Source organism: Scardinius erythrophthalmus (assembly GCF_964197995.2).
Source record: "Scardinius erythrophthalmus genome assembly, chromosome: 3".
Lineage (NCBI taxonomy): Eukaryota > Metazoa > Chordata > Actinopteri > Cypriniformes > Leuciscidae > Scardinius > Scardinius erythrophthalmus.
Window position 1 is genome coordinate 44,119,435 of NC_138223.1, and position 15,477 is coordinate 44,134,911.

The 15,477-nt window shown below is 37.9% G+C and overlaps 1 protein-coding gene across 1 annotated transcript; it reads left to right on the forward strand.

Annotated features, from left to right (window-relative positions):
* Positions 1 to 735: 735 nt before the first annotated feature.
* Positions 736 to 15,046, forward strand: LOC308687902 (uncharacterized protein; the record flags this gene model as incomplete). The annotated part of the gene is made up of 10 exons (XM_081360727.1): positions 736 to 793; positions 916 to 1,026; positions 1,648 to 1,710; positions 1,797 to 1,841; positions 2,654 to 2,713; positions 8,925 to 9,014; positions 9,803 to 9,865; positions 13,964 to 14,035; positions 14,181 to 14,316; positions 14,398 to 15,046. 10 exons carry the CDS (start codon positions 736 to 738, stop codon positions 14,501 to 14,503), a joined length of 804 nt encoding a protein of 267 aa, XP_081216853.1. The 3' UTR covers positions 14,504 to 15,046.
* Between the last annotated feature and the right edge of the window lie 431 nt (positions 15,047 to 15,477).

Sequence of the window (15,477 nt, forward strand, 5' to 3'; positions counted from 1 at the left end):
TCTGTCTCGTATTATGTCCAAACATACCGCGTCATCTACGTCAGGTGACCTGTAAATGCGCAAAAACTGTTTGTTTTGACAGTTTTGAGAAACCATTGCAGTTTTGAGAAATATTTCTTTTTCGAATTGCCGGAAAAACGGCAGTTTTTGCGAAATTAACGAGTTTCCATTGGGCAAATTTTTTTTACTCTTTATAGTGTGGACACTACAGGATTTTCCCATAGGGTTAAAAGCGTTAAAGGTGTAGGATAAAAAACACACACCCACAAAATGTATTTTAACAGTAATAGAAACATTACCAAAGAAGACCAAGAAACATTGAAAATACTGCATATTGCTTTATTTAACAGGCAGTGACTGTGTAGTTGCTGAACCGGTGAAAATCTCTTTCTTTAAAATATTTTTAAGTGGACTCAAAAGAAATAAGTTCACAGTAGTAATATGCTCACATTATTAGAGCATTATAAATATTAGTTTATAAATGTCATGGCAGTTGGTCAATTTAAGGCAGTCGATTTCTGCAAATGAAATGAGTTAACTCGAATTTTCATTTAGTGCATGGTATCTTTACAGTAACATACCGTAAATTACAGTAAAGAACTGTACAATTAACAGTAAAATACTGGTTACAGTGTTGCCAGTATTTTACCATTAATGTACAGGTCAAAGTTTTACAGTGTGTAGAACTCACATCATTGAATCACTTATGTTTTTCTCATTCACAGATCGCTGATAATGGAATTAGAACTAGATCCCCCTCCATATCCTGGATTGCCATTGGATGAGCTCCCGGGTGAGCAGAAAAGCCCTAGATTACCCAGACTCTGCAATCAAATACTAGAAGCTTTCAGCAAGCACAATATGCATATAGAATAGTATGTTAGTGGTTTATGATCATCTTATTTTAATTCCCAGGGGTCCAGCCCAACATTCCCTCTCAGATGCCGCAGAATTTCAGTGTTTCTCAACCGGTGGATTGCGAACCAAAAAAGGGTTGCAACCCAAAAAAGAAACAACAGAAAAAAGGTAAGATAAGGTAAGGTAATTATAAAAAATATGCTTTATAAACTCACTGTCACAGCAGCAAAAGAAAAACTACTGTTATAAAGTCAAGGGTCAAGAGCCCAACTAAAGCAAAACTTTACTGTTTTTAAATAAAACATTAACAATCTAAACCTCTGTTAAATCTCAACAAGAGATTCTGTGCATGTATGAAAATAAATAATGTCAAACTGGTTTGTAAACTGGTTTCATACTTAGTTTGGCTGGAAGTCAGTTGTATTTCTTGTGTTTCTGCTCATCTCTTCTCTTTTCTCTTTCTCTTTCTCTGTCAGGGATTCTGCTTATCAGGTGTTCATCAGTGTCTGAATTCACTCATTTCTTTGAGTGAGTGAACTATATGTCCACTCAAGTGGACTATATTAGTGAAATAATGAAGGGAACAGTGAATCAGGGTATAGGGTGTGATGAACACATATATTATTGTTTTAGTGGAAAATTATGTTACTGTCAGAATTTGGCGGCGGGGTGGGGCAAGGTTTTACAGTGAACCAAAGCATGATTTATTGATTTTACCTTAAAAACAACAACAATGAAAACACCATATTGTACTGCCATTTGGATATCAGGTCTTTTTTTGTTTTCCAGCAGCTTCAGTGGAGAAACAAGAGGTGCCCATGTCCCCCGTCACTCAGACTGCGCCTGCCCCGGGTGAGAAGTAAAGCCCTAGATTACCCAGACTCTGCATTCAGCAAGCACAATATGCATCTTAGTATGTATTTTTTTTTAATTCCCAGGGGTCCAGACGCCGCAGGATGTCAATGTTTCTCAACCGGTGGATGGTGAACCAAAAAAGAAACAACGGAAAAAAGGTCATTCTAAATATTTTTCTGATGTGAAACTTTCATTTTGAAAGCTGCCTCGATAGCAAGCAATTTATGTTGAAAACATATTTCAATTTCATCATTGAATCAATGTTACAATGTGATGTTGGTTCCACATCATGCTTGCACTCTCAAATAATTGAACAAACCAACTACAATTGACTTAAAGCCACACGGCCTGAAATAAACTGCCATTCAACTGAAATCAACTGTAAATAAAATGTATTACAGAGAAAAAAATCTTTAGACACACACAGATACCAAATATTAGCATATGAATCTCAACAATGGTTACAATAAACAAAAAGGGAATAAACTGAACATCACAAAACTGGCTACAAAAAGTCACACAAAAAAAGCTAATAAGCTAAATAGTAAGAGCATTCAGCTCCATAATTTATTCATTTATATATATTAAAATAAATAAAATTAAAAATTCAATATCTTCTCTTTTCTCCTTCAGTGATTCTGCTTATCAGGTGTTCATCAGTGTCTGAATTTACTCACTTCTTTTCATTCAGTCTCTCAAGTGGACTATATTAGTGAAATAATGAAGGGAATAGTGAAGGAGGGTATAGGGTGTGATGAACACATATATTATTGTTTTAGTGGAAAATGGCGTTACTGTCAGAATTTGGCCGTTGTTGTTTTTTTTCAGCAAGGTTTTACAGAGAACCAAAGCATGATTTATTTATTTTACCTTAAAAAAACAACAATGAAAACACCATATTGTACTGCCATTTGGAGATCAGGTCTTTTTTGTTTTCCAGCAGCTTCAGTGGAGAAAGAAGACGTGGATCGCGAACCAAAAAAGAAACAACGGAAAAAGGGTAATTCTAAATGTTTTTCTGATGCAAAACTTTCATTTTGAAAGCTCTGATAGTAAGCAATTTATGTTGAAAACATATTTAAATTTCATCATTGAATCAAAGTTACAATGTGATGTTGGTTCCACATCATGCTTGTACTCTCAGAAAATGTAACACGTCACCAACTACAATTGACTTAAAGGGTTAGTTCGCCCATTTAAGACATGAAGTTGTATGCAATCCTTACCAGCACTATAGTGCATACACACTGACCCACTCTGTGGTCACCTCCCTGGTCAGAGTTCTGGCCGCTGGAAGTTTTTCAAGAAAGTATTCCCGGTTAGTTTCCGGGGCCTCAAAACTGTGCGTTTTTACGTGAAAAAAATTATATGTGTTTCAAAGCTTGATTAATTTACATCACAAAAAACACGCCAGACAAAATTAATACCTCAGTTTTTAATCGGCACTATTTTCTTTCCATTTCTATCAATCCGCGCTGATGTCAACGTCAACAGTGCGCACGTTCCGATCAGCTGTTCCATAGTGTTTACACAATCGAATGACAACGACGTAAAAAGAAGTAGAAAATTAACAATGGTGCGAACTTGTAAGTTCCCAGGTTGTGACCACAAGAATGTGCCGGGATCACCGTTCAGATTCCATCGTTTTCCTGTTTCGGATATAGCTAATATGAGACAGCTTTGGCTGGTTGCCATCGGCTACTCTGCGGGAGCTAAAATATCCAGAATCAAGGATTTTCGTGTGTGCAGCGCTCACTTCAGCGAAGACGATTACATCCCCAACCAAGGAGGAAAAAAAAAACAGATTTGAAAGAGTTTTGCTGTACCAGTACCACGGGTAAGCTCTATTTACTAACTTTATGATCCCATGTCTGAACTGTACAGTAAACAATGTTTAGACTCCAGTGGAACAAGGTTATTTTCGTAAACGAAAACTGAAACTAAGACTTAAACTATTGGTCAAAAAACATTTCCGTAAACTGAAATAAAATTAGAAATTTATAATAAATGAAAAACTAAAACTAAACGAAACTAACAACAGTTACTGAAAAACTAACTGAAATAAAATAATAATTAGCAAAAATAAATAATCGTTTTCGTATTTAATAAGCTCTTTACTTTGGTGGAAAGTCTGACCGTTGGCTGTTTAGGGAAATGCCTGTAAATGGCGCTTCACACGCAGGGCTGGACTGGTAATCTGGCATACCGGGCAAATGCCCGGTGGGCCGACGTGCTTTTGGGCCGATACATCTCATACTTTTTTTTTTTTTTTTTTTTTGACGGCCCATAAAACTCGTACATCGGCGGCACATTAATTTTGTTTTGTTTAATTGACGGCGCTGGGTTAGTGCCGGTGTAATGCATTGGTCAAAAAAAAAGTAAGCGTTAGTTTTTTTTTCCACTGACAGACCGGCCGATGAAACGCGTAGATCAGCGGCCCATTGGTTGTTATCTTGATTGACACTGGGCTGGCCCAATCACATCTTTAAACACCTCCCCCTTTGGGCTTTGAGTGAGCGTGCAGTGTCAAGTGTGTATCTGTCAAAATAGTCTGAGAGATGGAGAGGAAACGCAAGGAATGTGCAGAGAAATAGCGTGAAAAATAGATACAGGCCCTTCAAGCAGGAGGATCAGGAGAGAGAGATGAGAAAGTGTAACGTAGAGTCCGCGGTAAGCAGAACTACTTTCAAAACACTTTGGCTATGAGTGTAGGAACCCATAACCCGGTTACAGATTATTTCCACATCTGCATAGTTGACAATTACAGCAATTTACTAGAAGTTTAATGAGACACGTTTGTATCCATGTTTTCCGCCAAAATAAAAGCTCGATGCAGTTTCCGTCAAAATAAAAGATCATGTGCTTATCTCTTTCAAGTTTAGAAATTAGTACAAAACTAATTATGAAAGTTTTCTTTATTTTTCGGTGCATTATTTTTTACAATATATAGGCTACTATCATGAGATTAATATTATAACTATTATTATGTAGTAGTGTAATATAGACAGACACTGTTATTAAAAGAGGTTTGATTTGTTTTCTTTGTTATACTTGCACACTGAATATGGGTTGGAGCTTTTAATTTTGAACCCTCAAACTGCACCAGATTGATGAATTTAACATTAAAATGCAAAAAAAATTCTTAGGGGGACCATGCCCCCAAACCCCCCTAGAGGTCCACCCACCACAGTTTTACCAAAATTCCTTTGAGAAACACTGTCAATGCAGCTTATAGCTTGTTTTTTGGATTCATCACTGTGGAGTATAGTTCGACTGTATTAATAAATTATAATTTTGTACTTATTTCATCTGTTAACTCTCACTCGTTTATACTCACTCATTACATGGCATTAGCGGTTTTAATGAATAGGAGTTAAACAAAAACATATTCAAAGGCGTGCAAAGATGGGTGGTGTTTATGATCATATGTAGTGGGCCAGTCTGGGCCAAAATGCCAGGGCCGATTTTCTGTCCCAGTCCAGCCCTGTTCACACGCGTTAAGTTGCTGAGGCGATTAACCGCTGTCCTGTGACGCGCTCAATGAAGGACCAGCGTACACATCACTAGTCCTGAGCGGCTGTTCATAAAGGATGCGTCTGTGGCAGTGGAATGGGAAATAATAACTCAAGGTAATGAGACGCAAGTTGAACTTCTTTTAACTTGAGCGAAGCGTTTTTAGAATGTCCTTTCATTTGCGTGCGAGACGCGGGTGCAACAGCAAAACAAGTCCGTCAAGCACAAAAATACCTTTAATGTTGTGATGTCATGCTTTCATGAAGGTTGACAGGCTGAAAGGTGCTGTTGTTATCTTTGTTTTTATAAAAGATTTTCTGCTAATAATATTGTTATCCATGTGGAGACATGTCCTCTCTCTCTCTCTCTCTCTCTCTCTCTCTCTCTCTCTCTCTCTCTCTCTCAATTCAATTCAATTCAATTCAATTCAAATGAGCTTTATTGGCATGACTTGTACAGTATTGCCAGTATTGCCAAAGCATTGGCCATTACATAGGCAATGAACAAAATAATCAATAAAATTAATCAGTAAACAAATGCATGAATACATTTATAATTTTTTTTTACTAAAATATCAAACAATCAAAAAAATAATTATTTGAAAATTTGTACAATTTATCCATCTGAGGTTCCACTGGTTGTCCTCATTTCATGGCATGAAGAGACATATTTTGCAGCAATTATTTCACATTTGGGCATTTCTCCCATATGGGAGTTTCTGTGTGTCTGATATGGATTCGAATTCAGGGTATATTTGGGAAATGTTTGCAAAGTGTTTTTGTCTTAGTGTATTATATTTGGGGCATGAGGGTTAGAAAGTGCAGCTCTGTCTCGACCTGTCCCCTGTCACACTGGGAGCAGAGTCTCTCCTCTTGTGTCTGTGGCGACCCTTCTCTATGGCCAGGCTGTGTTCACTCAGTCTGTATGTTGTCAACATTTTTCTTAGTTTAGGACATTTTATCGTACTCAGGTAATTTGCCAGTGTGAATTCTCTTTTTAGGGTCAGATAACATTGTACTTTACTTTGTGTTTTGGTCGTTTCTTTCCAGTAATCAATATATTTTTCTTTCTGCTTGTTGATAATTTGGTTTGGTCTGCTTGATTTGGCGTTGCTGTCCTGAGGCTGTTGGGTACTGGTTACTGCAGAGAGCCTCAGCCTCTCTCTCTCTCTCTCTCTCTCTCTCTCTCTCTCTCTCTCTCTCTCTCTCTCTCTCTCTCTCTCTCTCTCTCTCTCTCTCTCTCTCTCTCTCTCACACTATCTTTGTTGGGATTCTCCATAGACGTAATGGTTGTTATATTGTACAAACTGTATATTCTGTCTCCTTACACTAAACCGACCCCTAAACATACCCATCACACACTCACACAGACACACACACACACACACACACACACACACACACACACACACACACACACACACACACACACACACACACACACACACACACACACACACACACACACTAACCCGACCCATCACACACACACACACACACACACACACACACACACACACACACCCGACCCATCACACACATTTGCAAAAAAAACTCATTCTGTGTGATTTAATTTAGGCCCACAGTGACACAGGTCCCCATGAGTGTGTGTGCATTCAGGTTTAAGTCCCCACCACGTTAGAAAAACATGTACACACTCACACACTGCATAGATACTTCATTATTTAATCACACTGGCTTCACAGCAGGTTGTCAGATTAATTTAGCTGTTTTTTTGTTGTATGTACCAGTGTCACTCTGAAAAAAGCGTCACTCTGCGTCTCGCTTTGGAAGTGTTCTGTTTGCTCTGCTAAACTATAATTACTAAAACTAAAACTGAAACTAAATAAAATAAAAACTAAATAGAAATGTGTTTGCAAAATAAAAACTAAACTTAAACTAACAAAACCACTAATGAAACTAACTAAAACTAAACTTAAATTTAAAGCAAAATTGAAAACGATATTAAAATAAAAACTAATTTAAAAAAAGCAAAACTATAATAACCTTGCAGTGGAAATCACGTGAAAAGAGGTCTAATATAAAAACAGTATATAGGGATATAGGTACAATTTGCTGAGAAAATTATTTGGATGTAATGCAGACAGACCTGTAATGCAGTTGGCCTCCTCGTCAATCGATAGGTTTTGCATCTGTGGCATGAGTTCCCATTCGTGGCAGCAATAGCTTGGCATAACTTGACAATTTGAACAAGTGCACCACCATTTGTCGTTCATCCTGGCTCTTGCTACAGCTGTGGGCCCAGCATCAACTTGGACAACTTCATCTCTGTCCTCTCGCTCTCTCTCTCTTCCCGTTCTATCTCCATCTGCTGAAGTTCGGCATCGGTATACTCCAGTTCATAAAGGTATCCCTTTGGCGTTGTGCTAAAATTACTTTAATCATCATCTGTTCCGTCTGACATTGTGCTAAAATTGGTTTCATCATCAGAAGTTTCGTAGTCAGACATGTTGTCAGCGAGTCGCGCTATCAACAGCTGATCGGAACGTGCGCACTGTTGACGTTGACATCAGCGCGGATTGATAGAAATGGAAAGAAAATAGTGCCGATTAAAAACTGAGGTATGAATTTTGTCTGGCGTGTTTTTTGTGATGTAAATTAATCAAGCTTTGAAACGCATATAATTTTTTCACGTAAAAACGCACAGTTTTGAGGCCCCGGAAACTAACCGGGAATACTTTCTTGAAAAACTTCCAGCGGCCAGAACTCTGACCAGGGAGGTGACCACAGAGTGGGTCAGTGTGTATGCACTATAGTGCTGGTAAGGATTGCATACAACTTCATGTCTTAAATGGGCGAACTAACCCTTTTAAAGGTGCTCTAAGCGATGCCACGCGTTTTTTAGGCTGAAACATCTTTTGTCACATACAGCAATCTCCTCACTATCCGCTAGCTGCCTTTCCCCTGAACACACTGTAAAAAAATGCGGCCAGGCTCCACAAACAGCAACAAAAACAAACTGGGCCAACCTGCACCACGAAACATAACAAGCTAGCCTCCGTTTTGTTTGACAAGACTTTGAACATCAACAAGAAGTGACTTCACCCAACATCACTTAGAGCACCAGCCTGAAATAAACTGCCCTTCAACTGAAATCAACTGCACATAAAATGCATTACGGAGAAAAAAACCTTTAGACACACACAGATAACCAAATATTAGCATATGAATCTCAACAATGGTTACAATAAACAAAAGGGAATAAACTGAACATCACAAAAGAGGCTATAAAAAAGTCACAAAAAAAGCTAATAAGCTAAATAATAAGAGCATTCAGCTCCATAATTTATACATTTACACATATATTAAAATAAATAAAATTCAAAATTCAATCTCTTCTCTTTTCAATTTCTTTTTCTCCTTCAGTGATTCTGCTTATCAGGTGTTCATCAGTGTCTGAATTTACTCACTTCTTTTCATTCATTCTCTCAAGTGGACTATATTAGTGAAATAATGAAGGGAATAGTCAATGAGGGTATAGGGTGTGATGAACACATATATTTTTGTTTTAGTGGAAAATTGCGTTACTGTCAGAATTTGGCCTTTTTTTCTTTTCTTTTTTTACAGCAAGGTTTTACAGTGAGCCAAAGCATGATTTATTTATTTAACCTTAAAAAACAACAATGAAAACACCATATTGTACTGCCATTTGGAGATCAGGCTTTTTTTGTTTTCCAGCAGCTTCAGTGGAGAAGGAGCCCATGTCCCCCGTCACTCAGACGCCGCAGCATGTGGACCGCAAACCAAAAAAGAAACAACAGAAAAGGGGTAATTCTAAATGTTTTTCTGATGCGAAACTTTCATTTTGAAAGCTGTCCGATAGCAAGCAATTTATGTTGAAAAAATATTTCAATTTCATCATTGAATCAATGTTACAATGTGATGTTGGTTCCACATCATGCTTGTACTCTACAATTATTACAATTGACTTAAAGCCACACGGCCTGAAATAAACTGCCATTCAACTGAAATCAACTGCAAATAAAATGTATTACGGAGAAAAAAATCTTTAGACACACACAGATACCGAATATTAGCATATGAATCTCAACAATGGTTACAATAAACAAAAAGGGAATAAACTGAATATCACAAACAGGCTACAAAAAGTCACACAAAAATAAAAAAAATAATTTATTATTATTATTATTTTTTTAAATAAAATCTAAATAGTAAGAGCATTCATTTATATATATATTAAAATAAATAAAATTCGAAATTGATTCTCTTCTCTTTTCTCCTTCAGTGATTCTGCTTATCAGGTGTTCATCAGTGTCTGAATTTACTCACTTCTTTTCATTCAGTCTCTCAATTGGACTATATTAGTGAAATAATGAAGGGAATAGTGAAGGAGGGTATAGGGTGTGATGAACACATATATTATTGTTTTAGTGGAAAATGGCGTTACTGTCAGAATTTGGCCTTTTTTTTTTTTTTTTTACAGAAAGGTTTTACAGTGAGCCAAAGCATGATTTATTTATTTTACCTTAAAAAAACAACAATGAAAATACCATATTGTACTGCCATTTGGATATCAGGTCTTTTTTGTTTTCCAGCAGCTTCAGTGGAGAAACAAGAGGTGCCCATGTCCCCCGTCACTCCGACTGCGCCTGCCCCGGGTGAGAATTACGGAGAAAAAATCTTTAGACACACACAGATACCAAATATTAGCATATGAATCTCAACAGTGGTTACAATAAACAAAAAGGGAATAAACTGAACATCACAAAACAACAAAAAGTCACACAAAAAACAGCAAAAAAAAAAGCTAATAAGCTAAATAGTAAGACCATTCAGCTCCATAATTTATTCATGCCACAATGCATGCTGGGTGTTTAGCATGCATTGTGGCATGAAACTTTTGATTGTCACCATTTTTTAGATTCATATGCTGATTCTTGTTGTCTGAATGTTGCAGTACCTCTAAATGATTTATGCACTAGAAGTTTTTAAAAATTCTTCAAAAAAACTGATTACCAAATCACCGCTGGATATCGTATTGTGAGATCACATAAATACTATAATCAACAGATATAAAATTAAAAGACCCATAAAATCAAAGATTAGAGACATGATGAGATCAGAGAATCAGACAAGTCCATGATGATTATGGATTCATCACAACAGCCAAAAACACCCGAGGATCTTTCTCTTGGCTTTTTCTCACCATAACAAATATGCTTTATAAACTCACTGTCACAGCAGCAAAAGAAAAACAACAGTGAATTATCATGGTCTCTCTCATGAATTCTCATTCTCATGGTCTCATCAATCGGCCCAATGTAGGCATCTGACCAGCGGGGAATGTCTCTGGGTGTTACTGTCTTTTCTCGTGGCAAAGTATTTTTGGCGGCGGCTCGCTGCATCACGGGCTGATATGAGGTACAGAATCACGCCGACCTCGTTGCATTTCTTTATATAGATAGACCAAGGCAGAAACCTCTTTTCAAATGTAAACATGAGTTCACAGTGGCAATTTATGGAAACATTTGCTATCAATGGGAATTTACATTGACTTTACTCCTTTGAGAACAGGAGGCCGTTTGCCTGGAGACACACCCTCCTTTGTGTGCCAGTTATCTCTAAACTCTTAAAAACCTTATTACCTTTTGTTTTACTTATTTGGGAATCAGACCTTTGTACCAGTTGCACTGAGACATTTCAAATGATACCAAACGTGTAAAACTGTATGATAATTATTCATATTAAACCATAAAGGTTCTTGAGGGGAAATTTTGGTGATCTCAGTATGAGGGATGGAGGAAGAAATGTAGATTAGGATTGCTTAGGTGAGACTTGTGTCTCAAATGGTGATGCTAACTTCACAAGAGTGAGTTCAAATGTTAATTTTCAGAAAGATCCTTTGTCTTCTCGGTGAGTGGTCTTTCCTCAACTAGTTCTTCCAGTTTCTCCAGTTTACATGCCTATCACTCACAATCACTGGATCACTCATCATCTCCACCATCATTGTTTGTACAAGCACCCTCACATGCACATATACACTCACCTAAAGGATTATTAGGAACACCATACTAATACTGTGTTTGACCCCCTTTCGCCTTCAGAACTGCCTTAATTCTACGTGGCATTGATTCAACAAGGTGCTGAAAGCATTCTTTAGAAATGTTGGCCCATATTGATAGGATAGCATCTTGCAGTTGATGGAGATTTGTGGGATGCACATCCAGGGCACGATTCCCGTTCCACCACATCCCAAAGATGCTCTATTGGGTTGAGATCTGGTGACTGTGGGGGCCATTTTAGTAGTGAACTCATTGTCATGTTTAAGAAACTAATTTGAAATGATTCGAGCTTTGTGACATGGTGCATTATCCTGCTGGAAGTAGCCATCAGAGGATGGGTACATGGTGGTCATAAAGGGATGGACATGGTCAGAAACAATGCTCAGGTAGGCCGTGGCATTTAAACGATGCCCAGTTGGCACTAAGGGGCCTAAAGTGTGCCAAGAAAACATCCCCCACACCATTACACCACCACCACCAGCCTGACCCTTCTGACAATTCTGACCCTACCATCTGAATGTCTCAACAGAAATCGAGACTCATCAGACCAGGCAACATTTTTCCAGTCTTCAACTGTCCAATTATGTTGAGCTCGTTCAAATTGTAGCCTCTTTTTCCTATTTGTAGTGGAGATGAGTGGTACCCGGTGGGGTCTTCTGCTGCCTCAAGGTTGTGCGTGTTGTGGCTTCACAAATGCTTTGCTGCATACCTTGGTTGTAACGAGTGGTTATTTCAGTAAAAGTTGCTCTTCTATCAGCTTGAATCAGTCGGCCCATTCTCCTCTGACCTCTAGCATCAACAAGGCATTTTCGCCCACAGGACTGCCGCATACTGGATGTTTTTCCCTTTTCACACCATTCTTTGTAAACCCTAGAAATGGTTGTTCGTGAAAATCCCAGTAACTGAGCAGATTCTGAAATACTTAGACCGGCCCGTCTGGCACCAACAAACATGCCACGCTCAAAATTGCTTAAATCACCTTTCTTTCCCATTCTGACATTCAGTTTGGAGTTCAGGAGATTGTCTTGACCAACACTACACCCCTAAATGCATTGAAGCAACTGCCATGTGATTGGTTGATTAGATAATTGCATTAATGAGAAATTGAACAGGTGTTCCTAATAATCCTTTAGGTGAGTGTAGAAGTGCAACGAACTCTGGCTTTACAGCACTTGCAGTGCCCTCCACATGCTGTCTTGCAGCCACAGTGGAGGAGAATGGTGCAGGAATGGTACACCACTTGGGGCTAAACTGAACAGAGATTAAGGACACAGACAAGGCTGCTTTCCTCAACTCCCCAGTCTCCCCTACCGGCCTCTTCGGCCCCATGGTGGATGGTTTTGCAGAGCGCTTCAGCTGCTTCAAGCAGCCAGAGAAGTATGCAGACTGAGCAGCCCATGAAGCCTTCATCTTTGAACGCTCAGTCCAAGCCGAGCCTCAACAGCGTTCCCGCTCCCTAAGCGCTACCCCTTTTCTAAGCGCCAGGGTCCCTGTCCTAAGATAACGCTGGATCCTGAGCCTCAGAAGCAGTCGAAAGACACTCGTGCTGCTCTTAATCACAGACATAAAGTACAGATACTTTGACTATTTCAGTCAGATACAGAAGTTCTTATTGAGAATTAACATAGGTTTAGATGTTGTTATTTGGTTCATTTGAAGTCACCATTATGGTGATCGGTGTTTGCTTTAGTTGGGATGTTGGTACCTATACTTCTTGTGTTTGCTTATCTTTGGCTGCTTGTAAAACACAATTGTTGTGGCAAAGAATGCCAAGATCAAGTGAGATCAGGTGTTGTCAACTCCTTATTGATGATGACGAAATCATCACAACATGAGCATCAAATGTTGTGTTTTTAATTTTGTGTTTATATTTGTAATTTGTAGTTGCCAACCTCGTGAAACAATAAACACTTTTTTTATGTGGCGGAAATGGGCTTCCATAAATATGACCTCAAAACACAATAAAAATAAATAATGATCAAATGCAGATTAATAGAGAACTTGGAGAAAAGGCCTTTTCAATTCTGACTTATAAACCTCAAGTTGTGCCGCCATTTGTAAATCATGGCTTTCTGTTTTCCAGCTCCAATGGCTGCTAACCCATCAGTCCAGCCTTCAACTGTTGGTGACTGTTGATGTCTTGTGATTTGAGACTCTCTTTTTAAAGGGGTCATGACATGGATTATTTTATTATTTTAGAATATTCCATGAGGTTCACTTTTAATGTTAATTAAGTTTTTTGCACAAAAAACAAATAGGCTTTATATATATATATATATATATATACGGAATCATTTACAGACAAACCATTATGAAATTGTTTGCTTATAGTTTGTGATGCAGAAACTGAAGGAGCCTCCAGTGTAGACAGCGTCAGTGATTATAATGGATTCTTTTTGCTTTTGACGCGACGCTCGCATCCATTGTAAGCAAATGTCAGCTGTTGAGCGACTGAACGCCAGTGGGCGGGGCATTCTGATGCAAAGATTTATAACTATTCGTCAGTATCTTGCTTTAGAGGCAGTCATATGCAGATGTATTTTCCCATGAATGTTTAAAGTTATGATGGAGGCTAAAATGTCCTTATCTCAAGGATTTTTTAAAGCTTTTAAAACACTCAACAACACATAAAGGGCGCATCAGAAGACAGATTGGTTCTGTAGGTTTTCATCATGAGCTTTTTTTCTCTTTCAGCTCCAATGATTATTTACAACCAACCGCCCGTCATGCCCGTCACTCAGGTGGTCCAGTGTGCGCCTCCCCAGGGTGAGCAGAAAAGCTCTAGTTTAATAAGACTCTGCTTCAGTCAAACACTAGAAGGTTCATGCATGATGCATATGAATAGAATAGTATGTTCGAGGTTTATGATCATATTAAATGTATTTCATCAATATGATCTCTTTATGTATAGTGATAGTGTTCCCACGTCCGACTGAAGCGCCTGGGCAGATGAGATGTCCTTTCTGCCAGCAGCAGATCGTCACACAGACGACATACACATGTGGAACGATGGCGTGGTTAATCTGTGGTGCTCTTGCCATCTTTGGGTAAGGAACTATTCCCAGCTAACAAGGAACACTTTAAGAACTTTTGGAACATGCTAATTCTCCTCTGTTTTTTCTGTGCAGGATCTGGCCATGTTGTTTGATTCCTTTCTGTGTGAATGGCTGCAAGGACGTAGAGCATCACTGTCCAAGCTGTAAAAACCTTGTCCATGTGTACAGACGCATGTAGCTGGTTCTGAAGCAAAGAAAACTTTTCAGCATCATCTGGACATTACTGGACCTCCTAAATTAAAGACCATGTCATGAAAAGACTCATATGGGTTTCTTTTTCCTTCTTTATGCAAATGAAGGAAAATGAAACCCATATGGTCTCGTCACGTCTTGGTGTTATTTTTCTTTGAATTAGAAAGTCCAGTTGTATACCGATTCTCCATATGATTTATGTCTTTCTTGTTTTTCTTATTCTGTTTGAATAATAACTTATTCTGTATGATAATGTCATGTAATCAAACAGAATATAAACTTTTTTTCCCCAACAATCAAAAAAAACAAAAACAAGATTTGTTGTATTAAATTATTACAGGGTATTTCGGATCGAATTTATGCAATTTTAGACAACACAAAGGTTTTATATTATTTGGCTCTTTTTATTTGACTGCAACTATTCTCAGTAAAGACAATTAACATTCATGCCTTTTTGTATGTTCCTCTACGCTGCATTCTCTTAAATACATTATGAGCCAAGGAAAATAAACAATTCTTTGACTGTGACAGAACTAAACTACTCTTACATGAGGATGTCACTGACACAGCATAGATCTCGTGTAAATATTATGGAAAGGTTTTTTTTTTTTTTTTTTTTTTTTTTTGTGTGACAAAATCATCCTTTGCCAATCGATTCAGTTTCCTGATAGCATAGGCTCACTTCTGTATACCATCAAAGATAAATATGTCAGGCTAGTAATGAAAAAAAAAGAAGAAAACAAATGGATTAAAAAAAACAGCAGACAAAATGAAGAATGGAATATTAGCTTGTTAATTACTGTGCAGTATACATATACTGTTTATGTGTTTTAATAAACAGTATGCATGATTCAATGATGATGAATGAACTTTTCAAACTTGTCAACCAATAAACACATTTGTTTTATATGGTGGATGAGTGTAATATAACAAAAGACAGCGTTCTACTATAAATGAATA